This window comes from Halichoeres trimaculatus, unplaced genomic scaffold (genome assembly GCF_033239565.1).
Source record: "Halichoeres trimaculatus isolate MK-OKI-2021-1 unplaced genomic scaffold, fHalTri1.1 fHalTri1_scaffold_20, whole genome shotgun sequence".
NCBI lineage: Eukaryota > Metazoa > Chordata > Actinopteri > Labriformes > Labridae > Halichoeres > Halichoeres trimaculatus.
This window is the reverse complement of record NW_027437198.1, coordinates 27,226,942-27,253,688: the sequence shown is the minus strand read 5'-3', so window position 1 is coordinate 27,253,688 and position 26,747 is coordinate 27,226,942. Positions and strand designations below refer to the sequence as shown.

Sequence of the window (26,747 nt, the reverse complement as noted above, 5' to 3'; positions counted from 1 at the left end):
TTATATTTTTATTTTTTTGATAAATTTGCAAGCATTTCCAAAACTTTTAGAATTTTAAAAATTCACAAAAAAAAAAAAAAAAAAAAAAAAAAAAATATATATATTTTTTTACATTTAAGGAAACTCACATAATTGTTTGAAATTTTAATAATTTGAACAAACTTTTGATTTTTTATTGTTTTTTTTTTTCAAATAAGAAAAACTGGCAAAATTTCAAACAATTTTGAAATTTAAAAATTGCAAAAAAAATCTTTTTTTTTTACATAAAAAAACTTGCATAACTCAAAAGAATGTTTAAAATTTTAAAAATTCAAACAAATTTTAGATTTTTTTTAAAGTGTTTTTTTTTCCAAATAAGAAAAACTGGCAATTTATTTGTAAATTTGCAAAAATTCATTTTTTTTTTGAATTTACAATAATTTGCAGAACTCAAAAATTGTTTGAAATTATAACAATTTAAACAAATTTCAGATTTTCTTTTTTTAATTTTAATTTTTTTTTTTTAAATGCCAAAATTTCGAACAATTCTGAAAATTAAAGAATTTGCAAAAACTTAAAAATTTTAAAAGAATACTTTAATCTGATAAAACTTTTTTTTGATATTGCTAAAAGCATCTTTTTTTGTTTGCCAATTTTTTTTCCCCACATATCAAGCATGTATAATAAGCGGGCATGTTGGCAGGTAAATGAGCTGACTCAGAGCTGTGGCAGGCTTTAATGCGAGGTGTGACACAAATTTTGTTTAACAAAATGTTAACACATGACTTTATCTCATGTTACTGTCTTTAATCATCAATACCCTCTTCAAGAAAAATGCAATAATTGTTTTTCAATAATATTTTTTTAAAGATACGTGAGGTTGCAGACCCTTGTGTCAGGCAGATGTGAAGGTGGTGTAACAGCTGTGGGATCAGTGTTACAGATGGAGATCCTGGTTCTGGTTTTGTGGTAACGTGTTGAAGCTTCATGAGCAACTGTCAGAAACACGGCAGCATAAACTGAGTTTGTACCCAACTTGTCATTAGTCTGCTCATATATATTTTATATTTATTTCTTTGAATTGTGTAATTTTATTAAAAAAAAACACCTAAATTATTTTTACATCCATGTATTTACATGTTTTCTCAATGAACTACCCTCATGTACAAATAAAACCTGTTTTTGTTTCTGCTCTGATTTTAAGTTTGGTAAATTATTTCTCTAAATGAGTCTGCTGTGTCTGTTTTTGTACTTTCAAATAAAGCTTTTCCTTCAGCGAGATGTTCATATTTACTCCACAGATTCAGGGCTGAACAAAGTAAAACGCTTTAATCTCAAACACAAACACACAGGTCTGCTATGTTTTGTATTGTTGGAGTAGGAGTTTGTACACGAGTCTCTGCTTAGCATTGGCACAAGAGTGTATCATAGTAAAAACAACCTGGTTTGACATGTACATGTGATCACTCAGTATTACATTAAAAACAGCCTCTTTAAAAACACAGGTGGAGAATAAAACAGCTGGTAAGTCACACAGTTTCATGTATTCTCTCTGCTAGTATAAAATCATGGTTTAACTACATCTAAACCACACGTTTACTCATAAAATCCTTAAATTAAAAGTTTAAGCTTTACACACAAAGAACATAAGAGTTACACAAATCAAATTCAGGACACATCTGATCCGTGGATTAAAGCAGACATGATCGTAGTGCTGTGAACTTCTGCTGTACAGAAGCTGAATCATCTTCTTTAGCATGCTGGGAGAAATCATACCAACACCTCCAACCTCACTTTCTGGGGTTCATCCAATTTGTCAAAAGGAAACAAAGGATTGTGAAGTGCTACGGCGTGCAGTTTGAAGAGCCGGCTCCAAAATGAGCGAGTCTCTGAAACAAGTCGTCCCATTTGTCAGGAAACCACGCAGCACGCACTTCAAACGCGGGACACAGTCCATGAAGTGTCATTCCCAGCCGTCAGCGGCGTCCCCCGCTCCCCCACCTGCAGTCAGGTATTAATCATCTCCTCTTTGAAAGCGTCAGGAATCAGAGGGAAGGCGCTTCAGGCGGCTGCAGCATCGGCTCTGACATAACGACAGAGACAGATTCAGGATCTCTGCTGAACGACCAGCAGCTGATTCACAAAACGCAAAGTCTGTCTCTGAATCTTCCTGCTGAGCTGGATGGATCCGCTCTCTGGTCACTGAGCGATGAATTTAAAAAGCATTATTAATCTAAATCTCCTCGTGGTGCTTTAATTATTCACTAAAGTGGAACAGACAGAAGTGGTCCATCTTTAATACTGGGATAATGACAATTAAACACCTTGATTCAATCCAGCTCTGTGGGCTATGAGATACAGCTGGGACAGGTGGGGACAGGTGGGGACAGGTGGGACCAGGACTCACCCGGACGCTGCTGGAAACTAGAACTCATCATCGGAGGTGATCAGCATGATTTTGTCAGACTTGCGGCTGCTCTTGTTGCTTGAGGAGACTTTCCCGTTGGCGCTGGGCTGAACCACTTCCTGTGTGGACTGCTGCGTGTACTGCTGGTAGGCCGGGGAGAAGTTGTGAATGGCGTCCTGGACCATGTCTCCTGGGTTTATGGTCTCCTTCAGACCGCTGGAGATGCTCTGTAAGGGTGGGCTGTTGGCTGCGGACAAAGGAAAGAGGACAAGTGGTCACTGCTCTGTGTCCAGACCAAGAAATCCATGAAAAAAGTTTTACATTAATTTAAAACTGGTTTTCTGTGAAAAATCTAAATTTAACTTCTTAGAAAGATTAAATCATGGCCACATAAAAAAAAAGAATTAAAACGTCCAAAAATGTGTTTGAGAAAAGTTAATTTTGTGTATTTTTAGATGTGATAGTTTGGTTTATGCTCCATCTGTTAACATGGAGTGGATTTTATGATAGATACTGCAGTCAGTCAGTAGGGGGAGCTCTAATCTTTGTGCAGAACACATTTACAGAGTCTGTTTTATTAATTACATTAATATCACTTATTTAGAGAGGATGAAGGGTCCTGCACTCTTACTGATCTGATATTTTAACATTTTAAAAAAATTAATTAACTTTACGTCATCAGTGACTGTCTTTATGTATCCTTGCTCTGTGTGAGCACCTTATAGCTAAATGTGCTCAAAAACTCACCAAAATTAGCACACTCATCTGATTCAGCCAAAAATTCAGTATAATACAATACCTGACCCCCAAAGTACCAAAATGTGCTCTCTAGCGCCACCTAGGCACACTAAAACTGCTCTCAGTGGCAGTAGGAATATCATAGAGAGACCAAACTAATGTCAAAATGTTTGTCTCATTGAGACACACAAATTACACGCAGACACCCCTGAGCTATCTCAAACAGGAAGCCGGCAATTTGCCTTTCAAAATAAATTTAGGCCACATTTTTGGGCCTGAAACAAAAATGATCTTCTCCTTGGCCATAAATGGTATCGGGTTGAAATTCACACAGATGACAGAGTGGACCCTGTTTTACAAAAGCTCTGCATGAATTTGTTGTTTCTCAAGCGGTTTTTGAATGACAAGCCCTCAAAGTTGGTGAACCCCGAAGAAGACGCCATTTCAGCTCCCTTCATTAGAATGAATGGGAGAGGACGATCTAGCTCCACACAAGCTGCGGCAGTTAGGCCTCTACACAAAAAAGTAAAAGTGGTACAGCTTTAAAAATGACATGGATGGATTCCTGATTAAATTTACTACAATATATCTGATTTAACAGAGATTTGGTCAAAATTGTGGCATCTATATTTAAAAACTTGGGTCAGTTTCTCTCCTGAGAGGGGCAGCAGTTGGTGATGATGTCACAATGATTGAGAGTTCCGTGCAGCTGGTCATGTGACTCACTGAAGGCGGGAAACACACTCTATAAGAGGATGAAACCTTGACCAGGAAATGGTTTATTATTAAAATAACTCCTGAAGCTGTCTTTTTGCCTTTGTGGTTTAATTTTCTCTCCTGGTTCGCTGCCCTCTTGTTTCAGCTCTGCTAAACCCGACCTCTCAGAGACAGGGTGGACATATTTCACAGCTGCATTAAAGCCAACACTAAATCAGAAAGAATTGTGCCTTTCATCCTCACATTTTTCAGAAACAACCTAAATGAAGTGAACAGTCGCAGTCATCGCTCCTACGCTGGCCCCTGCACACCCAGCTGTGAACCAGGTCCAGTTTAGTGCAGGACTAAAAGGGTCTCCAGGCAAAAAAGAAAGAAATAAAGAAGAAGCAGACAGACATCTACAGCCTTCTGCTTAAGGGTCAGCGGCAGAGCTGTCGGGGTCGGCTTGTGGAGGTGGCAAAGAGATGGGGAGGTGTGCGAGGAGGAGGAGAGGGGAGGGTGTCGGTGTGGAGCAGTTAGGCACAGTCTGCTGGGTTTCTTGTTACGGCCCGCCTGCCTCCCCGCCTGCCTGCTCCACGGGGCCGCGGCAGATGAATGGGAAGCCAGAGGAGCGGCAACCTCTGCAATCACACACATCAACACCTCAGGGTGGGTGCAGCTGCAGAGCTGGGATGTTAATGTGACTCGTGTCAGGATAACAGGGCTCCTGCGGATCCTTGAAAAGTCTTAAAAGGCATTGAATTCATAGTTCTAAAAATAAGGCCTGAATTGGCATTAAAATGTCTTGAATCCAATTTTCAAAAGTCTTAAAAATGTAACCACATTAATAAGATTTATGTTAGATTGAATTGAAGAAATATTTAGCAAAATGTATCTGTTTTTAAAAAAGAATTCACTGATTTGTTGTCATGGCAACATCGAGTAATCACAAAAGCAGAACTAACAAAGCAGTGATGTGGCTGCACCAGGATCTTCCAGAGCAGACGCATGTCTTGGTTTTAACTACAGTGCCTGGAGAGGGAAAAAAAGGCGAAAAATTGGCAAAAAAAAAATAAATCCAAAAGTGGCTTAGAAAATTGGTTATGGCAGCAAACTTGGAAATTAAAATTGAAATAAAATGTCAGAAAACATGTAAAAATTCCCAAAATGTTTCTGACTGTGGTCAAAAAAAAAAATAATGGGGGCAAAATAGGAATGAAGGAATAAAAACGGGCTTAAAAAGATAAAAATGGTCCAAAAGTGGGACAAAGTGTATGAATAAAGGTAAAAAACGGGATGAAATTGCAAAAACTGGGAAAAAATGGTATGAAAGTGGGAAAAGGATAAAAAAAGGTGCAAAATAGGTATGAAATTGCAAAAATAAATAAATAAATAAATAAAGATTGGGAAAAATTTGCAAAAAAATCCAAAAGTAGCTTAGGAAAATAGTTTTTGGCAGCAAAATTGGGAATAAAATTTGATATTAAATAAAAAAAAAACATGTAAAAATTAGAAAAATGTTTCCGACAGTGGCCAAAAAAAAAAAGATGAATGGGGGGCAAAACAGGCACAAAGCTGTAAAAATGGGGTTAAAAAGAAGACAAAAAGTGATGTTTTATTTAAAATAAACATCCGGTTAAAATGGCCTCTTACCCAGGTAAATCATGTGGTGTTTTTATTTTGTTGTTTTGTTTGTTTCAATTGTGGTTCGTTGTCGACTTGGTCTTAAATTTGATTTCAAACGGCCTCAAAAAAGTCTTAAATAGTCTTAAATTGAACTTGGCTTGAGCTGTAGGAACCCTGGATAACAAAACGACAAAAAACAAAAGAACAAAGAAATGTAACTGTTTAAGGACAGAAAAGTAATTTCCTCTATTTATCTTCATTGATTCTCATTTTCACTCAGAGAGAAACAGTTTTCATCATGGCCTCCAGCGCTTTGACAATCCACACAGCTCAAACGGAGACGGGGTTTCCACTTAGCGGGAAATATGGCAGAATGACTGATATTGCTGTTAAAGGCTTTTCCCTGAGCTTCCATTGATGTGTAAGGAGGGCCCAGTTACTGTACTGTGGCGTCAGAGTCCTCTTCATCATCTCCTCCCTCTGAGTTATGAGAGGAAACGAGCTCTGCTGAGGAAGATGAAAGCCCAGACGCTCTGACACGCTGATCACGACAGCGCTGCGTTTGAGTTGAGTTAAGAAGTGTAAATATGGATGAATAAATCCAAATGGAGGGACTGACTGTGGGATCTGAATGTGAGAGTGAGTCTGAGTGGGATCGACGGCTGCAAAAAGCACAGAGTAATGCAATTACTGTTAGTGCTAACACCTCCAGCCGGTGTCAGTCCGTTTTCTGCGGGGGAGAAGGGCAATTAGCCTCAGAACATGTCAACGTTTTCAAGGCGAGGGCGAGGAGGTAATGATCAGCTTTTGTCCGCGCTTCCCCGAGCGGACCACGGCTCTCACCTGGCACGTCGTTTTTCTTCTCCTGGTAGACGGTGCAGGGGAAGGCGTATTTGAGGGCGATGGCAGCGAAGAACATTTCAATGCAGATGATGAAGTTCTGCCAGCCCGCTGCCACGGTGCCGGCGCCGACCTCCTGTCCGTCGATGAAGAGAGCGTTGGGTATGACGCCGCAGCGCTCCAGGATGGCGAGGACCATTCCTGCGGAAACCAGAGGTTTTTATCTGCAGTTTAAGCTTTTATTAACCAGAACAGGAGGTGAAAGGGTGAACTTACCCTGCCAGAAGGAGAGGAAGATGACGGATTTGATGGTGAGGAATTTGAGGACGGGCTCATACGGCCTGAGGAGGTCACTGGTGGCGAAGAAGAAGAGAAAGAGGGCGTAGAGAGCCAGGCTGACGGAGAAGTTGTAGATGATGGTGATGTAGAGGTATCCTCCGTTTATGCTGCACAGAAACAAGAGGAAAGACACCTGTTAGTGGATTAATAACAAAAACATCCTCAAACGTAAGAGCCACAGTTTATCCTCGAGGTGTCCCTCAGGGTTCGATGCTTGGTCCCCTTCTGTTCATCAACCATCAACATTTTATTGTAATGCAGATAAAATTCAGCTCTATGTTTCCCCCAACTCATAACCCCACACTCACACACTCCACGAACATCAACTGCCTCACTGAAATAAAAACATGGATGCCCTACAATTTCCAATCACTTAACTACAAAAAATAATCTTTTTTTTTTTCTTTCGAGAGTCTAATCACTTCTTGACTCTACCTCCTGATATATTTTATAATCCCTGATAAAAACACACGAGAAAGGCAGCTGTGGTCATCGTTAAACATGATGTAAAGCCTCGCTTTTAACCTCATATAACTAATGAAAATGAAACTTTTCAGAAAAAAGAGGACTTGGATACAAGACAGCCAAATAATATCTTCAAATCACCACAACAATCAGATGAGAGAAACATTTCTACCAGGTGTGTTAATCTTTTAAAGTTTGACCACAGCCCATCTGGAATGACTGGGGAGACTGAGTTTTTGACCTATACTGCAGCCAGCCACCAGGGGGAGCAGTTTTTGTGGCGAACCAAGCAAGATGACGTCTTTTTTTTTAACGGTCTCCTCTGGAGCCAAATTGTCCCCAAAAATCCTCATCACGTGAGTCAGAGAGAAATATTTCGCCCCCTGCTGGAGAAAAGTGGTAACTTTTATCCCCTCCAAGACTTGGATTACGAATCATGATTTTGATATTTTCTAATAAAAAATCTTGATATATTCATTTTTGATTTTTTTCTCCAACCCCTAATTCACCAACCTCAGAGAACCAAGCACTGAACCCAGGGAGACTGAGCGCCCTCTATAGCCGCCTCCACCCTCTGCTTTGACTTGTGTTCCTTGCTTGATTTTAACAATCGTAAAGTGTCTGAGTTTTTGAAAAGGGCTTTAGAAAGAACTATCATTGTTTAAACAGAGCTGCTCGCCATCTGATTTCAGGGTATTTGTCTGTATTTATTCGTGAGCCTCCCTCACATCACCGTTCCTCTGAGGACCCAGCTGCGACTTCATTAATTACTTCCATGCAGTGTGGAGGGCACGCTCGGCTGAAAGCGTAGCAGTAAACAATCTGTGAATCATCACGCCGCGGAGCTTAAAGAAAGACGTGAAAACGGATGGTTAACTCTGCCGCCTAATTGTGCCGTTGAAGTATATGGAGAAATAAGCAGGTAGGATCTAATCAGGTCTATCTTTCAGCCCGGCGCTGAGAGGATGATGATAGGAGGCTGATTGGAAACGTCTGTCTTGACTCCTCCTTGAACTCGTTGCTGTTTCTGAGCAGTTTAGAAACAAGTGTTGTCACAGCTGAATCTTCAGAGAGACGATAAACGGGGAGGCGGGGACGAGCACCTGAATAAAAGTCAAGCAGAGTTTATGGGCTACAGATTTTATAGCTTTTGATTTCAGCAAAAGACTCTTTGATCAAATTTATTAAACTCTCCGTTTTCTGTGAGGCCCTCATTGGCTCTTCACAAACAAGTGGAAATACTCTCAGATTGAATTTGTCTTTTGTATCCCTGGATGTAAAAAGCAAAGTGAGAAATCAAACAACGAGTCTCCCTTTATGCTCGGCTGAGTGCATCAAACAGAGAGAATTAAAGATCTTCATTTCAGAGCTCTGCAGACACATTCGGGAGCTTTTTATATGAAGTGATATCGTTTCTGAGTTCATCTCAAAACGCCCTGAGTCTTTGTGAGAGCAACAATAACCAGGAGGAGAGATTGACACAGCTGGGACCGTATGGAGCACGCTCCACGCCGTCTCATGCTCCATACGACGCCTGTAAACTCAGAAAGGTTTCACAAACAGAGCTACTGGCTGTGACACGGATCTGTTAGACACACAGGGAGAGAAATGGGAGGAGAAGAGGTGCTGCTCACTTAAAATCTCCGTCGTGATATTTGCCAAAGGCCTGCAGGATGATGGTGATGGCGGCCATGATGGGTTTGACAACGCAGAACTGGAGAGTCGCCTGGAGGAGACATTAGGATTCAGAGTGAGACACATGAAACAGACGTCAAAGTGTGTGTCCGTCTCATCAGGTGAACTCAAACACACACTCAGGTTTAGCAGGAAAGAGGTGAAGAAAGGTGAAGTGGTGGTTTTCCTCTTCAACACCAGAAACATCATCTTTTCTGAAGCTGTGCAGGAAAAAAAGTAAATGTCACTAATCGTCTTCCCCTGGGTCATGAAAACGTCCCGGCTGCTCGGACGAGACGCAGCGACACGTGGACCTGCGCGGCGTATAAACCAGGACAGGTGTCCTCTGTGTTGACTACTGAAGCCTGAACCAACCAATTTGACAGAGGCTGCTCCAAACTCCCGTCAGCGACAGAGCAGAAGTGTTGGACGTGATTGGCTGGAGGGAGACGACAGAGGATGGCCGGAGCTGGCGGTGGGTTTGATAAAATGACATCAGTGATTGTTTACGTTCCTGATTTTCTTTGAAGCTCTTCAGTCTGACACTCTCTGCTCCTCACACGCTGCTGCCAGCGCCGGCCTGTCACTCTGAATGTTCTCACAGTAAATACGTCTGCATGATGCTTCATGACACGCTCCACATCCAAAACACAACGTGCTTTAATAACACGGCTGGATTAAAGGCAGGCATCATCACATCGTCACATCATTTATACATCTGTACATCTGTAGACTACGGAAGCCCATTACTGCCAGTTTAAAAAAAAAGTAAAAAAAAAAGAAAATTATGAGGTAAAAAAACAAACTTATGAGAAAGCAGACAGGAAGAAACCAATCGATAATTATGACTTCCCACTTTATAATTTCAACTTTTTATCTCATAATTTTGATTTTTTATTTCATTGTTATTTTAAATAGTATTTTTAAATTTTTATTTGACAATTTCACCTTTTTAATTATGATTTCCATATTTTTGTCATGATTATGATTTTCTCATAATTTTAATTTTTAAACCCAATATTATGTTTTTTTTCTCAATTTTTTCACCTTCTTAATTCAGAAATATGACTTTTATCTCATTTTGCTTTACTTTTGATTTAAAAATTATGACTTTTTTCTCATAACTTCTGCTTTTTTATCTTATAGTTCCAATTTTTTAATAGTTTTGACTATTTCATCTTATTGTTGGGTCTTTTGTTGCTTAATTGTGACTTTTTAATCTCCTAATTATGGTTTTTTTATCTGACAATTTCAACTTTTTAACTTGCAATTGCCATATTTTTGTCATGATTATGATTTTTTAATCTCATAATTTTTATCTTTAAACGCAAATTCAATTTTTTCTCAAAATTTTGGCTTTTAATTCAGAATTTTGCCTTTTTTATGATTTACTTCTTTATCTTATAATTTCAACTTCTTATCTCATAATTATAACTTTTTTTCAATGACTTTTATAATCTAATAATTTTAAATTTTTATCTCATAATATGACCTTTTAATCAATTAATTTCCACCTTTTGTCTCATAATTATGATTTCCTAATCTTTTTATTTTGACTTTTTGATCTCATAATTTCTTTTTTATATCTTACAACTCTTATATTCAACTCATAATTCTGACTTTATAATAATAATGAAGTAATAATAATAATAATCAAAATTTTGACTTTTTATCCCATAATTATGACTGCTTTTATCTCATCATTTCAACTTTATTATCTTGTAATTTTTTTTCCTTTTTTAATTTATTTTTTTAACTGGCATGAATGGGCTTCCGTACATCACCTATCAGAGTCACTGTGTGACACTGATTTAACAAACTCCTTGAAAACTAGTTTATCTAAGCACTGGATGAAATGATGAATCCATCATATCACATTTATTGAGTCTTGTCCCCACTTTTCTTTACGACACTGAAATTTGTGCAGCTCTTGTATCGACGACCAGCATCGTCTTTGTATGTAATAATTCACAGTTTGCAGTTATTGACAGCTCTGATTTTCAAATTTCTCCTGAGTCCAATTAAGAGCAGCACCTCTCCGAGCTTAACAACGCGGCCCTCAGACTCATCCATATTGATAACAGCTTAATAATGAAATCGATGCAGCAGCGGGCCGATGGTTTCACCGCCGTCTGTGTTTTCAGCAAACTTCCTCCTGACTCCTGCAGCTCGTCGTGCTGTCTGCAGGTTGTCAGTTTGCTCTGCGGTGTGATGTTTCTCTAACCGTTGATTCAGGGGATGACATCGGGCTGAGTTTACTGACGTGTCATCGCTAAGTGGCAGCTGCCAGTCAGACGGGAGAGGAGGACGGAGAGAGAGCTGCCAGCCTGATGAGCTGGTCCCTGAAAAGAAGTTGGACCTCTGCGTTTGGCAGCTTTTAGGGTTTAACACGACGACAGGGGGAGGATGGTGGTGACAGCGATATGTGGACAGGATGCTACGGAGGCCTCTGAGTGTCAGGAAAAAAAAAAAGAAAAGAGTCAAATCCATGAGCACGGTCACTGATTGTTCACTTCCTCCTTCCTCCTTATTTATCTGGATCTCTAAAGCTACCCCACCTTCTGGCCCGGGGTCTTACACACACTGTCATTAATGACTGTTAGCGAAGAGTGTGTTTGTTTTGGAATTAAACTGAAACAAATTTTCTTTGTTCAAGACAATTCTCAACTGAATACAACGCGCTGAGGTAAGGTATCTATCAGTACAGTTACGTAGTGCTACGGTGACATGAAGCTAACATTGTAGCAGCCGGTTACATGTAGTGCTATCGGCAGCCTGGTGCTCTGATGTATCTGTAGGCTAACGTGACAACAAGCTAACACTGTCAGTTTGTATGTAGTTTAGTAGCTGTTTATATGTAGCTCAGCTAACAGCCCAGTGCTCTGAGACATGTCTGTGATGTTCAATGAAAAGGACATTATCACAAACAGTTAGTCCCTGTGTTAGCCTTTAGCTTGGGTTTTAGCCTTTAGCTCGTGCTCTATCTCTCTTCTGATAAGCTTTCTTCTTATGATCTTGGATATTGGTGTTGATATTCTCATTTTTAAGTGTGGATTATAATCAGGCAGATATCTAGAAGGAGACTTTTTCAAGACCACTTCAAAACTCCTCACAGGAACTTAAAGTACTAACTATTTTTCTTCTTCATTTCCTCCTTCTTCTTCATCTTCCTCTTCTTCATTTTCTTCTCCCCTTCTTCTTCTTCTTCTCCTTCTTCTTTTCCTTCTTCTTCGTCTTACTTTTATCCTTTGTATTTTTCTCCTTCTTCTCCTTCTTCTCCTTCTTCTTCTTCTTCTTCTCCTTCTTCTCCTTCTTCTTTGTCTTACTTTTATTCTTTCTATTTATCTTCTTCTCCTTCTTCTTCTCCTTCTTCTTCATCCTCTCCTACTTCTTCTTCCCATTCTTCTTCTTATTATTCTTCTTTTCTCCTTCTTCTTCTTTTCTTCTCTCCTTTTCCTTCTTGTCATTCTTCTTCTTTTCCCTTTTCTCCTTCTTCTTCTCCTCCTCCTCCTCGTTCTTCTTTTTCTCCTTCTTCTTCTTCTTCTCCTTCTTCTCCTTCTTCTTCAACTTCCTTTTCTTCTTCTCTTCTTCGTCTTCTTCTTATCATTCTTCTTATTTTCCTATTCTTTTTCTTCTTCTTTTTCTCCTTCTCCTCCTTTTCCTACTTCTCCCCCTCGTTCTTCCTCTCCTTTTTCTTCTCCTTCTTTTTCTACTTCTAAAAAATAAAGTATTTTATCTACCTATCCATCTATCCTTTTTCTCCTTCTTCTTCTCCTTCCCATACTTCTTCTTCTTCTTCTTCTTCTGTCCTTTTTGTGGTCAGTCTGTGAATGTTTTTCATGTTTTAACTGAGTGCAGGAGACTACATCCCTTTTTTTTTTTTTACCTTTCTTACTGGAGTTTTTAATCTTTTTGATGTTGTATTCTCTGGCCCTGTATTTGTCTGTTGCACTGAGTTCAACACGGAAAATAAATTTCAGTGCCAAATTTTAAACTTTTAATTGGTAATTGGTTTTAACTGGTTCTTCTTCTTCTTCTTCTTCTTCTTCTTCTTCTTCTTCTTCTTCTTCTTCTTCTTCTTCTTCTTCTCTGGGCTCAGTCTTCTTCTCGTCTGACTCTCAGCTGCTCGGCGTGATCGATATAATCAGGTTGTGTTGTAATCCACTCAGAATAAATTAATATGTATGACAGGAAGTCGTTATTCTGATCCCGGTTAGTCGGTCGATTTATGGGGGAACCTGCAGAGCAGCGTCTAATCGTTTCTCAAACGCTCGATGGATTGATTTCTGAACTGCTCTGCTGTGTGTGAATGATAATCAGGATGACGTTTCACTCGTCTCTTTCCCACCAGCTGATCCTGATCCTCCTGTCCAGTCTGGAAACGAACTTTGACGAAGAGAAACCTCCAGAGGGAAGAGTTTCTCAGTGTAGTTTCCTCTGAGTCTTTGTTATTTCCTGCTTATGAAAAAAAAAGCTTCATATCAGCCGTGTTTTGTTTTGAGGACATAACTCTCAGTTTCAATTTCCATCAGTGAGTCTGGGAGGTTGCGCGACACCCTGAGACACGGGGAGGGAGCCGGCGCTGACAGCTCATATCACCTTTCAGTGTTTATTATCAAACGGCTTTCACCTGGCCTCGATTGCTTTCCTTCTCTTTCTCCGTCAGAGGATGTTATCCCGTGAAAGCACAGGAGCAATTATATCAGCTGTCACTTTTTAGCAGCCTGAGCTTTGGAGAGGAGAGTAATTCAAGGTGAAGTATTGTTTTCAAAAACAATTTGATGTATTTCCACCGTGTGCAAATGTGCTCCGTCCGTCCCCAGAAGCGTCTCCGGGGGCAGAGATAAGTGGATGATTGAAGCTCACCTGTTTGCAGAATCTTAAGAAGCCGATGGAGTAGCTCATCCCGACGAGGCAGCAGGTACCGTACATACAGCTGGACCTGTGAGGACGACAGGGCTGATGAGGCATTACGGCGTGTCAACACGGACAAATCACACGGACAAATCACACGGCTAGGATCAGATAAAAGAAGCAGGTCTGTGTGAGGACAGGATGGAAAAAACATGAGCATCATGTGTTCACGTGATCCATCATTTAACGTCAGGATCATCTCACCCAGAGACGGAGGATTTCTCCTCCAGCAGCATCTGTCAGGGTGCTGAGAGTGATTCACAGTTTAACACGGCTGTCAGAGGATAACACGAGGGTTTCCTGATGTTTGTTAAACAGACGAGGGCTGGGAACACGTCGCCTCAGGCAACAAGAGTTTCATTAACATGTAAATAATTCTACTCTGCAAAAAAACTGAAAACTTATCACGTGTTTTTGTCTTATTCTTTCTTATTTTGAGCCACATTCAACTGATCAGTCCAGGAAAATGTCTCGTTTCAAGTTATTCAAAGACATAAATCAGGTCTGAATTACTTGGAACAAGTTGAAAAAAATCTGCCAATGGAAAAAGAGAAATTTGCCCGAAAATTTGCTTAATTGGCAGCGAGAGTCTGCACAGTAAAGGCTTTAAAAGAATCTGAGTGAATCTGCATAAAATAAAATCTGATTTTAAAAAAAGTTCAATAATTTAAAAAATAAGAACATTTTTTTATAAAAAAAAAAAAATAATAAAATAAAAAGTGCAAATTTTTGCAAAAATTGCCAAAAAAATAATATTTTTAAAAAAATTGCCCAAATTTCATAAATTTGAAAAGAAATGTTATTTCAAAAATTTGCTAATTTTTCAAAAAATTATTAACATTTTAAAAAGAAAGATAAGGTATTTTAATATTTTGCAAAAACTTGCCAAATATTTAAAAAGTGTTGATATTTTTTTTCTAGTTTATGACCACAGCTCATCTAGAAAGGCTGGGGAGATGGATTTTTGATCTGTACTGCAGCCAGCCACCAGGGGGAGCAGTCTTCGTAGTGACCACACTTTGAGCCAAAGCATCCATTTTCTATCATAAGAGCTCACGTGGATTAAAGTCATATAGGAGCCACATAATTATTGTTTTTCTACAATAAAGATGAAAAAAGTGTAAACAAAAACAAAAAAAAAAATCTAAACAGAGTAGAAATCTAGTAAATAATTATCTTAAGATTTTTTTTTTGCGTAAATAAAATTGTACATGTGACATCTTACTTTTTTAAATTTCAATGAATTTGTTAATATTTAAATTAGAAATAAAAAATGTAATGTTATGTATCTCATAAATTTGCAAAAGTATCAATTTTTTAATGAGTTGCAAGTTGTTTCGAAAATTTTAAAATTTTAAAAATTGGCAAAATCTTCAAAAAAAAAATTATAACTGTAAATTTTTTATTTTTTATTTCAAAAATTGCCCAATTCTTTTTTTTATAAAAAAAAAAGCCAAAATTTCACAAATTTAAAAAAAAAGAAGAATTAGTTGCTATTTTTTTTTTACTTTAAAAAGAAAAAAAAATTATAACTATTTTTTTTTAAACTTGCAAAATCTTCAAAAAATTAGGATTTTTCTTTTTAGTTTGTGGCCAGAGCCTATTTGGAATGACTGGGAAGATGGATTTTTTTTTTTTTACCTTCACTGCAGCCAGCCACCAGGGGGAGCAGTCTTTGAGGTGAACTCACTTTGAGCTGAGCAAGGTGATGTCCTTTTTTTTTTCTTTTCTTAACAGTCTATGGTTACACACATTTTAGACCTCAATTTTATCTTTAAATAACTTGAAATTAGACATTTTTCTGGCCTGATCAGGTGAATGTGGCTCATATCCAGTCTAAAAAGACATTTTGTACTTAAAAAAAAAAAATGGAGCTCAGTCTAAGTCTTTCTGAAACACCTTCAGATTCATAAATCTGAGATGCTCTCCAGATTGAAGCATTTTTTAATGATACTCTATGTCAACACATTAGCCTCTTCTTTGAGATATTTATTGAGTCAAAACTCAAACACACCCTGCTCAGTTGCAAACAGATGCATGAATATTCAGTCGAACTCAATTTGAAAAACAAATCCAGACTGGCCTGAGGCTGAAAGGAGTCCACGCATGTTGTCTGAGCTGATTCACAGAGACTTTGGACATCTGAGGTGAATTATTACAACAAATTTCATCTCATCGTTTCATCTCTTCCTGGAACGATGATCGTGCAGTTTATCTGTTTCAATCTAATCAATTCAATCTAAGAGTTTTTATGACTTAAAGACGTTAAACGTGAGTGTCTCATGAACACGGAGGCTGAGCAGGTTGTTTCTGAAACAGAAGGTTAAAAATATGTGTCTCCATAAGTCTCCATAGCTCATGTTAAGTGTTACTATCATTTATCAGGGATCAACATTAGTGTCTCACTCCTCTCCCTGCAAAGAGCTGCAGCCCTGTGGCTGACTGAGTCATAAAACACGGCCTATCAGAGTCCGGTCTATCAGAGTCCGGTCTAACCCTCAGAGATAGGGGGAACTTTCCCTGATAAGAAGCACGTTTGTTTACGGCTGCTCTTCCTGCTCTTTCACTGTATGGTCACTATCGATCTAAAAGCTTGTTCAAGGGCAGCGAGGTGGACGTTGGACCTTTTGTGATTCTAAATGTGGGAAGTGAACCATACTTAAGTTTACAGCAGATAAACGGAGGAGGAGACGGTGTATAAGAGACGTTTGTGGAGGATCTACAACACGTAAAAATGGATTCAGAGTTTTTATTCATATCATTAATTCAAACCATGTAGTCAATGAGATTACATGTTCATGTCATATGCTCATCTTCTGGATGTGTTTCAGTCGGTCTGAGGTCAACAGAGGTCAAACGAATAAAGCCGAACACGGAGCTGATGATGGAGGGAGACGTCTCTGCTTCTCCTCCACTCAGAGAACTGATCAACCACACACAGCGCCGTCTCAAGAGAGCCGGACTCATTACGTCCTCTGCCCCGTGCGTTTTAATACGTCTCATGTAGTGAATAATTATTACAGAGTCATCTGCTGTGTTCAGGAGGAGCAGAGTACGACCTCCTGACACCAACGCCAAGCAGAGCTGGATCACAAAGTTTGACTTTGACACATTAAAACATGAAACCAATGATTATATTCTGAAAACAGAAGGAATTTTCCTCTGAAACAAACTGGTTTATTACATTTAAAACAATGCACATGTACAAGGGTCTGCAACCTAAGAGCCATTTACTTCAGCTCACCTGGATTAAAGTCATTCAGGAGCCACAAAATCAACTTTATCTTCACAATAAAGACAAGGACGTGTAAAAATTTTACACATAATTAAAATCTAGGCAATGTAAATCTTAATATTATTATTTTTTATTTATTAAATAGTACATTAAATTTAAAAATTATTTTATATGCGAAAATAGATAAATAAATAAAAATAGAAATTTCATAAATTTGACAATAATTGAAGTTACATTTAAAAATAAAATTAAACTTTTTAAACATTTAGAAAAATCTTTTTTTATTCAAACATTTGCAAAAATTTTAAGAAATTATATTGCAAAAGAAATTCCAAATTTATTATTATTGTTTTTTTTTTTTTACCAATTTCAATGCTGTAGAAAAATTACAAAGATTGTAAACTATTTTAAAATTTAAAAACTGCAAGAACATACTATTTTTTGTATTTTAAAACATTTGCAAAAATAAAAAAGTATAAATTCACCAAAAAATAGAAATTTCATAATTTAAAAAAAAAAATACAAAAAAATCTAAATGCATATTTTTTTATTTTAAAAAAGGAATTACAAATGTTTGCCTAAATTAAAAAAAAATAAATCAGTAAATAAAATTAGCAAAAAAGGGAATTTTTAATATTTGCAATTTAAAAAAAAATGGTAAATAAAAAATTGGAAAAAAAAACAATTACTTTTTCTAAAATTCCTTAAAAAATTGAAATTTTCAAAATTTGTAAAAATCTGTTTTGATAATAAAAATGTATTAAATTAGTTACACTTCATTTTTTAAACAGGTTACTAAATTTTAGCACTCAACTGATAATTTTCAGTGGTCTGTTTGCATGAGGCTGCAGAGCTGCAGGTTGCAGACCCTTGCACGTGTGACTTTGGTGACTGTCAGCACTCACTGTATGGTCTTCCCTCGGATCTCCGACATGATTGCGCTCTCTCCTCCCAAATACTCAAAGGACAGGCTCAGGAAATTATAAATGACAAAAGCTGGAAGAGAAAAAGCAGAGAGAGGTGTGTGAACTCTTCATGGACTGACTTCTCTTCAGAAACATTTCTCATCACCTTTAACGACATCTTCAATTAAAAAAGGTCAAACGCTGCCTGAGCTGAGAACACGTATGATAAAAACATAATTAGAGCTACATTTTGGAACAATAACTGTTTCAGTCCTTACATTAAGAAGCTTCCCAGGGTTCTGTGTCTTGGAAATCCCTTCCTAATCCTTTGTTGCTATTTAAGGAGGGATTAAATGAAGCTAATGCAGATGGTGTCCAGTCAAGAGGAGGTTCATTATGTTTTAGCCGTCGTCTCTGCTGCTGTTCGTCTCTCTCTGCTTTCTGATGCTCTACGCCATCAATCAGCCACAAAATTGGCCCCAAACTGGAAACTAATCTCCTGAATAATGGATTTCCTTCTTTCCTGTTCGCACTTTGCTTGTAATCCATTTTGCATATGATTCACCTTTGCCATGAGTGAAAAGCTTGGGTCTGAAAACTTCAGCACATAAACACAGTCGGGGTGTAGAAAGCAATCTGCACATCAGAGTTTGATCAGAGTTTGATCAGAGTTTGATCAGAGTTTGATCAGAGTTTGATCAGAGTTTGATCAGAGTTTGTGATGTTTGGATCAAGAAAACATCCCAAACTGAGTCCTGTGGACTTGTTTAGCCTTTGGTGTGAAAAGACAGAAAGCAGTGAACACAAAGGATCCTCCCTGAAATCTAACACCTCACATAATAAAGCTCGACCGAGGTGACAACAAAGACTGCTGTTCAAACGAGTTTGGTCACTTCCTTGTCTTTCCCTCTCCCGGCTGTGATCTCAGACTTGAATGTAGGGCAGAAACAACCTCCTGAGGCAGAGGAGGTGAAGGTGAGGGCTCGCCGTGCTCACCTTCGTAGCAGTCTCGAACGGAGTCGAAGTAGACGTAGTACTGGTCGTTGACGATGAAGAGCAGGCTGAGCCAGGAGTCGAAGGCGTAGACGGGGACGATGAACAGGATGCGGATGATGTAGCGCTGCTCGTTGGGAACCGTGTAGGATCGGAGGTGTGTGTAGATCTACAACAGAGCACGAGAAAACATGAGGAGAGGAAAACACACACTTCCTGCACCAGATGAGCCGAGTCAAAGGACGAGTTTATCAGTTTAATCACTGAGGAAACTTCATTCCTGTAAAATGAAACTAAACAGCCTGCAGCAGAAATCCTGAAACACCACAGATTTATTTCCTCCTGAGCTCTGCCCTGAAAAACAAACCCTGCTTTTCTATTTATTCATCTATCATCTATTCAACATTTAGTTGAACTAAATCTTCATCCCATCTGTCAATAAAGCCTGCCACCGCTCTACTTCACCTCCTACAACATCAACAGCCCACCAACTTTCCATGCACCTGTGGCTAACCTCAAGTTTTACAGCCCTGGGAAGATAACTACATCTACAAAAAGACTCATCTGGAAGAAAATACAGATTTTAATTCTGTGTGGATGGATTCATTTAACTGACGATGTGCCAGATTTATATACATGCTTGATATGTGGAGAGACAAAAGCAAAAAACTAAAATTGATGAGTTGAGTGACACTATCAATACATGCAGTTGAATTCAAAAAAATCTTTTGAGTTTTAAATTTAATTTTTAGGAATGATTTTTTAAACAATCTAAAATTCCAATTGATTTAAATTTTTACAAATTTTCTAAATTTCTTTTTTAAATATTTTTTTCAAATATATTTTTTAAATATCTTTTTAATTTTTTTTCAAATTTCTTTTTTAATGGTTGAAATTTTGAAAACTTGATATTTTTGCTGATCTCATACATTGAATTTCATTTGTTTTTTAAATGTTAAATTTCAATTTTTTGCAAATTTTGCATTTTTTTAAAAAATGTTTTAAACTTTAAAAGAATGAGTTTTTTTACGTATGTTTTAAATTTAAGATTTAAAAAAATTAAAAAAAAAATAATAATTTTGGGCAAATTTATTAAAATTTTTATTTTTTTAATTTAAATTTTTGTAAATGTTTTTAAATTTTGACATCTTATGTATTATTTTATAAATTAAAAAAAGGAAAAACAAATAAAAAAAAAAAACAAAAAAAAACTGTCCTTTAGATACTAAGATTTTAACTATGTTCAGAATTTTTACATTTTTTTGTCTTTATTGTAAAGATAAAGTAGATTTTGTGGCTGTTTAATTACTTTAATCCAGGTGAGCAGAGGAAAAATGGCTGCTATTAAAATAAAGGTTGCAGACCCCCGGTCTAAGGGAAATTTTATGCAACTTCCGCTAAATCTTGCCACAAGAGCCTGTGTTTATTTTCTGTGAATTTATCCAATTAATTTTACTGGGCTTTTTAATAAAGCAGGTGGATTTTCCTTTATCTTTTTTTTATTGTCTTTATTGTTAATGTGTGTGTGAGTGTTATCAGTGCGTGACGCCCACTGGAACAAAACCCAGTTGTCAGTGTTGACACAGTAATAAATTATTGAATCTTGAAAAAAATCTTAAATCTGCGACATTAATGAATCTGATGAATGAATCACTGTTCTCATTAACACACTCCTACCTGTATCTCAGAATAAAAAGGCTGGATGATGACAGACGTTTGGTTTGTGGAGAAAGGACGTGCACCAACAGGTTTCCTGACAGTAATTACACCAGAGCAGAATAAACCACATGGGTGTGATCGATCTGATCCACCAGCGCCGGTAAAGAAAACACCCAGTGGATGATGTTTATCTGGATGAGCAAATAAATAATTTATCTTTTATAAAAACAGACCTGATTCTTTCTTCTTCTGGTGTTTCATTTATAAACAGACACATAAATAAGACATGTGTGATGCTTGACGTTACAGTGAGGCCAAACAGGGACAAGCCCGCCTCTGCTATCTCAAACAAATACGTTATGATCTGTAAGTCAACACAGACAGACATGAGTTCAACAGAGTGAGTAATGGACGGATGATCGCCGCCTCTGAGGGCCCAACGTCTACAGTCCACCGCCGTCACTCAGACATGAGTTAAACTACCCGACGACTTCGACTCAGGGTTTCTTCAACAAATCAAACGTCTTTTTCTAAACTGATGAATGTGATTAGTCTTAAAATGAGTTGAATTTCTGCCTTTTCAGTCCGTCTGAGAGGAACCGGAGCATCTGCAGGTTTTGGATCAGTGGGTAAGACGACAGCTCAGACTCCATGATGGTGATGCTCAGTTTTATGGATCACTGCTTGAATCTGACGCTTTATCTCTGAGTCTTTTTACTGTAAATTTCAGCCTTAGCTGCAGACTAAAGTTTGGACAGTTACTCTAACTTTTCTTCTCCAAACATCAGTTTATACAACTCCCTCTTCTCTCTGTTAATGATACAAAGGTGTGTTAACTGTGCTTACACTGATGCTTACATTTCTCTGGAAATCACTTCATCAACCAGCAGCTCTGCAGTACTTTCCACATTCTGTAGTTTTACTTCACAAACACTTTTCTCTGGACACGACTTAGCGAGTCTGCCAGACACGTAGACGTCCCACATTAAAGCCTGATTACTGAGAGGGTGGAGGAGGCATGAAGCTGTGTTTGTTGATCTCTGCATGAGGAGTGAAGCATAAACACAGATCTTAACCTGGACAGGGACAGTTAATGATGAATGGATTAAAAATAAAGGCTCCCAGTGGAGGGGGGGAAGTCCTGGATATACTCAATATATCGTGGGTTGTTGCATGTCAGATGTATGAAATGGCTAAATCACTACCAGGGCTGAACAGTTAATTAAATTGAAACAGACGTGTAATAGAATGCAATTTCCAAATCCCAAAGCCAGAAATTAAAATTTTAACAGTACTAACAAAAATAATAGTTCTAGTACAACTACTACTACTACTAATAATAATAAGTACATAATTAAATAAACAAAATTATAAAATAAGTAAATGTTAAATAAATCTAGAAATAAACCTATGAATTAAAATAATTATAATATAATAAATAGAAATGAAAATAAATAATATTATGAAAAATAAAATTAAAAATAATGAATAAAGTTACAAAACAATAAAAAATAAATAAATTGATAAATAAAATAAGTATTAAAATAAAAAATCTAAAAATTAAATAAATCATAAATAAAGATTATATTATAAAATGATGAATAAAATGATAAAATAATGAGTAAAAATATTTAAAAAATATTTTTAAAAATAATGTTATAAAATATTCAATAGAAATGTAAATAAATAATATTATGAAAAATAAGATTATAAATAATAAATAAAATTACTGAATAAAAAATAATACATAAATGAATAAATATAAATATTAAACTAATACATTGAAAAACTAGAATTAATTATAAATAAAAAAATTATAAAATAATGAATAAAGTTTTAAATAAAAATATTGAAAATATATTAAAATCAAATTAATTATTAATAAAAAATAAAATTGTAAAATAATAAATAAAATAATAAAATAATAAATAAAATATAAATTAATAAAATTATAAAAAATGAATTAAATGAATCATGCAGGATAGAATTGTTCATACGCTGAAAGCATCATTCGTATTGATGCTCAAATCATAGGAGGATTTATTGCTTGTGTTTATCAAATAATGCAGATGACAAATGCTTTCCACTTCAAAAAAATATATATTTTCCAAAATTGTTCCACCCTAATAGTGACCATTCAGTACAAATAGTCATGCAAATGTCTTAAGAAGTCGGTTTGTAAATCTCAAAAGGCTGGGTTTAAAATTCATATAGGGATTTAGGGGAGGAATCAGAATATCAAGATGTATGCTGTGCACCGCAATATAACTTAAAAATATCAGGTTATTGGTTTTAGACCAAACCGTGCAGCCCCAGCTCCCTGCACTAAGTTCAGGCTGATCTCTGCTCTGACACAGTTTACACTAGAGGAACCGTTTGTTAAAAACCTGCATTGTTCAGATTAATCACAGCCCGTATAGTGAGGAAAAGCATGCATTTTAATGTGACGCAGCCATACTTTACTTTACACGTGGACGGCTGCTCTAAAGTTGCAGAGGGACCAATAAACCCACCAGCTCACACTCCGGCAATTACCAGTCCAAAAAGCACCGGCCACTTTCCAGCACAGGGGATCTGAGGTCATTGTCTCTGCGTGTTAGTATTCACAATGTGAGTTTAAGACTCTATAGCAATCCTCTGGAGCCCAGTCAGATGAAACACCAGCAGCATTGCAACACGAGTCCTGCAGACCATTTCATCCTCCCTCTGTGACAGATGCTCGCCTGTTGCAGACCCGCTCCACTCTCCCGGTGGTATACTTGCTATTTATTTGTTCAATTAGAATGTCTTGCTGGCAAGTGTTTGGCCAAACAAGAGCTATATTAAAAAGATAGAAACCAATTTGCTGTATATTGAGTCACAAATCCCTGAACAATGATTGTGTTTGGATCACAGGATGCAACATGTGGATGCTTTGTGAGGGTATTAAAGCTGAGATCGCTGCCATAAGTGTTACAGCTCTTTAACAGACGCAGTAACGGCCGTATGCGTGTTCACAGGAACATGATCCTGGTGCATCGCTCTCAGCCTGAGGACTCTGGATGGATGCACATTCAATTGACTAAATCTGGGTGCTATTAAAACCACAGCCAACACAAAAACAAGGCGCTCATCCTTTATGACCCTGCAAATGTTATCGCCGTAGCGATTGATTTCCCTGCAGATAATACACTGCACCCTGCTGCATTCTCTGCAAATGATAAACCATAATGATAAGCTATCATCTTCACACAGTGGGTAACTCACAACACGAGAGGGAACGCTGATTTACAGAGACAGAGAAATGCTTTCTGGGTAAAGGTGGGCAGCGCTGACCATCGTTTGCTCATCGTGAATTCATCGTCCTCTAATCAGCTAAAGGATTTCAGTCTGTTTTAATCTGATAGACACTATCAAAGAGGGAACAACACTCCCACAATGCAGTGGGGCAGAGAGCACAAGACCTGCCTGGTGAGAAAGAAATATTTTATGACCAGATAAGATAAAGCATGTGTGTGAGAGGAGGAGCGCGCTGGAAGGTAATAACGCTTTATGGAAACAGGAGCGTGTTCCTGTCCCTGGTGAGGGGGGGTCCAATCTGTCTGAACCAACTCTGATTACACATTTACATCAGAGAGAGTGCAGTGCTGTAAAGCTCCATAACTCACACAGAGGCAGGCCCACACTCAGACACAGTCCAGGCTGCTTCTGATGAACTCACCTGGTGGCAGGTTATGAGCAAGGCGGTCCAGACGAACAGCCCCGAGAGGGCCTGGGCGGTCACCGTGTTCAGGAACATCTGGTCCTCTATGATGGAGCCGTTGCTCGTGCGGATGATGGTCATGTTAGAGATGTCTGACTTGTCGGGGAGGATTGGTGAATCCAGGTGAACGATGGAGCCGTTTTCTGCCGATGGATCCACGTCTGCGAATGAAGCGCTCATCTGAAAACAGAGAAACACAGACAGTCAGTGTAGGACAGGAGCTGACAGGTTCAGAGAGAGTAACACCACAACCTCTGATTGAGGCAGATCCAGCATGAGCAAGAGTCCTACACCTGTGGCTCTGGAGCTTCATGTGGCTCTTTGACTTTACTGGCAGCCCACCAACTTTCCATGCACCTGTGGCTAACCTCAAGTTTTACAGCCCTGGGAAGATAACTACATCTACAAAAAGACTAATCTGGAAGAAAATACTGATTTTAATTTGGTGTGGATGGATTCATTTAACTGACAATGTGCCAGATTGATATACATGCTTGATATGTGGCAGGACATAAGCAAACAACAAAAATGGGCAATAATACCATATACCAATAAATGCAATCAAATTCATGTATTCTCTTAAAATCTTGAAAATTTTAAAAATGTAACAATTTTTTTTTCAAATTTTTTTTATTTTAATTTTACAATTTTTGAAAAAAAATGTAATCATTTTCATTTTTTTAATTTCACAAAATTTCTTTAATTTTAATTTTTCAAATTTATTTTTGAGACTTTCTTCAATGAATTTTTGCAATATTTAAAAAAAGGATTTTTAATGCAAGTTTTATTCATTTAAATTTTGGAAGTTTATTTAAAAAATGTTACATGTTAATTTTTTAAGCAAATTTATGTTTTTTTATTTTTTTCAAATTTTCTTAAATAAAAAAGTTAAATTTTTGCAAATGTTTTCACTTTCAAAATTGATTGAAATGTCTTTAAATTCATTTTACAAATTTATTTTATAGAATTTCTTTTTATTTTTTGCAAATTTTTGCAATTTTTATAAAGAATCATTTTATGCAAGTCATATACATCTAAATTTTGCAATTTTTTTTGTATTAACATGTGAAATTTTTTAAAGCAGATTTATGGGGTTGTTTTAATTTATTTTTTTTTCAAGTGTTTGCAAATTTTCTTTAATTTCAAAATTGTTGGGTACTTTCACAAATTTTTCACATTGAAATTATAATTTTTTAGACTTTTTTGCTATTATGTTTCATATATTTTTTTATTATTATTATTATTGCATTTTTTGGTAAAATTCCACTTTGTCACATCTCATGTTCAGTTTCATAAATTCAAAACTCTTCTCATTTAGACAGTTCTCCTCTAGATTTTAACTATGTATATAATTCTAGTCATAATTTTGTCTTAATAGTGAAGATAAAGTAGATTTTGTGGCTCCTGAATGACTGTAATCCAGGTGAACTGAAGTCAAACGTTTCCTATGAAAGTTAAGGTCGCAGACCCCTGATTATGGGGGACAGACACAAGCAGGATTTTACTGTTTAACAACAAATAAATATATTAATTTAATAATAAAAAACACAAAGGCAAAGAAACATAAACAAAGCCCTACAGTAATGGTCACAGTCAAACACTCCTTGCGTTCAAAGTACGTCAGCAAACTGCTCACCTTGTCCCTTCAGGTGAAGCAGCGTCAGTCCGTAAAGGAGGAATATTCCGTCCACTGCCCTGGACTGAGTTAACCCAGTTTCATCAGATCAACATGAAGATCAACATGAAGGTTTATTTCCTTTAGGAGACCTTAACCGAGCTCCTCCACAGCCATGGACAGACGGCCCGTCGCCTCCGTCACAGCCGGGCTCCACACACTGGACTTCCTTGTTTGAGACAGGTGCCAGACCGAGGTCGAAGTCCACGCAGCGGGTTCGGTAGAAAACTCAAACTGAACCTGAATCCACGGAGAGAGATCCCACAGAAAGGCGGGAGCCCGAAGCGTTTACTGAGACAAACCAGTCCAAAGCAAACTGAGAGGGTAAACACTGGGGGATTTGTCTGTCTCCTTCAGCGGCGAGTCACAGGAATGGAAGAGATAAACAGGTTGGGCACAGGTGAGCTGATCACGTGCCAACTGCTCTACATGTCGTCATCACGTTGCCTTTATCTTTGAGGATTAAGGTTAAAGCTTAAGGGACGTTAAACTGACGCATGGCATACAAACTCTGATCTGAATATCACTGTCAGACAGACACAGGTCAGATTCTACATTTCTGCTGTTTTAGTTTCATGTTTCAAGAACAAAGAAGATATAAACCCCCCATTTACTGAGGACGTTACAAACATGACACTGTTACAGGATTTTTAAGACTACTCAAAGAAATGATGCTGCATTTTTTAAAACTTTAAGTCTAAAAAGAACATGCTGAGTTACGGTTTAAGTAATTATGTAACAGATCAGATGCGGCAATCACTCCTCAGTATGAAAAAAAATAAAAATAAAATAATTTAATCAACAAAATAATATGAATTAAATTAAATAATAATTCAAAAATAAAAAAATAATAATACAAA

General features: G+C 37.3%; 1 protein-coding gene across 2 annotated transcripts; it reads right to left on the bottom strand.

The window, feature by feature from the left end:
• Positions 1-853: 853 nt before the first annotated feature.
• On the bottom strand, positions 854-26,305 carry tmem184a (transmembrane protein 184a). Of its 2 annotated transcripts, XM_074697654.1 has the most exons (10): positions 25,849-26,305; positions 24,171-24,392; positions 18,815-18,980; positions 17,819-17,909; positions 13,631-13,706; positions 8,725-8,816; positions 6,563-6,732; positions 6,290-6,487; positions 2,387-2,633; positions 855-2,062 (listed from the first exon to the last, which is right to left on the bottom strand). In XM_074697654.1, exons 2-9 carry the CDS (start codon positions 24,390-24,392, stop codon positions 2,404-2,406), a joined length of 1,245 nt encoding a protein of 414 aa, XP_074553755.1. In that variant the 5' UTR covers positions 25,849-26,305; the 3' UTR covers positions 855-2,062; positions 2,387-2,403. The 2 variants fall into 2 exon arrangements, with proteins under 2 accessions (XP_074553753.1, XP_074553755.1); XM_074697652.1 differs by having other exon boundaries at positions 854-2,633.
• Between the last annotated feature and the right edge of the window lie 442 nt (positions 26,306-26,747).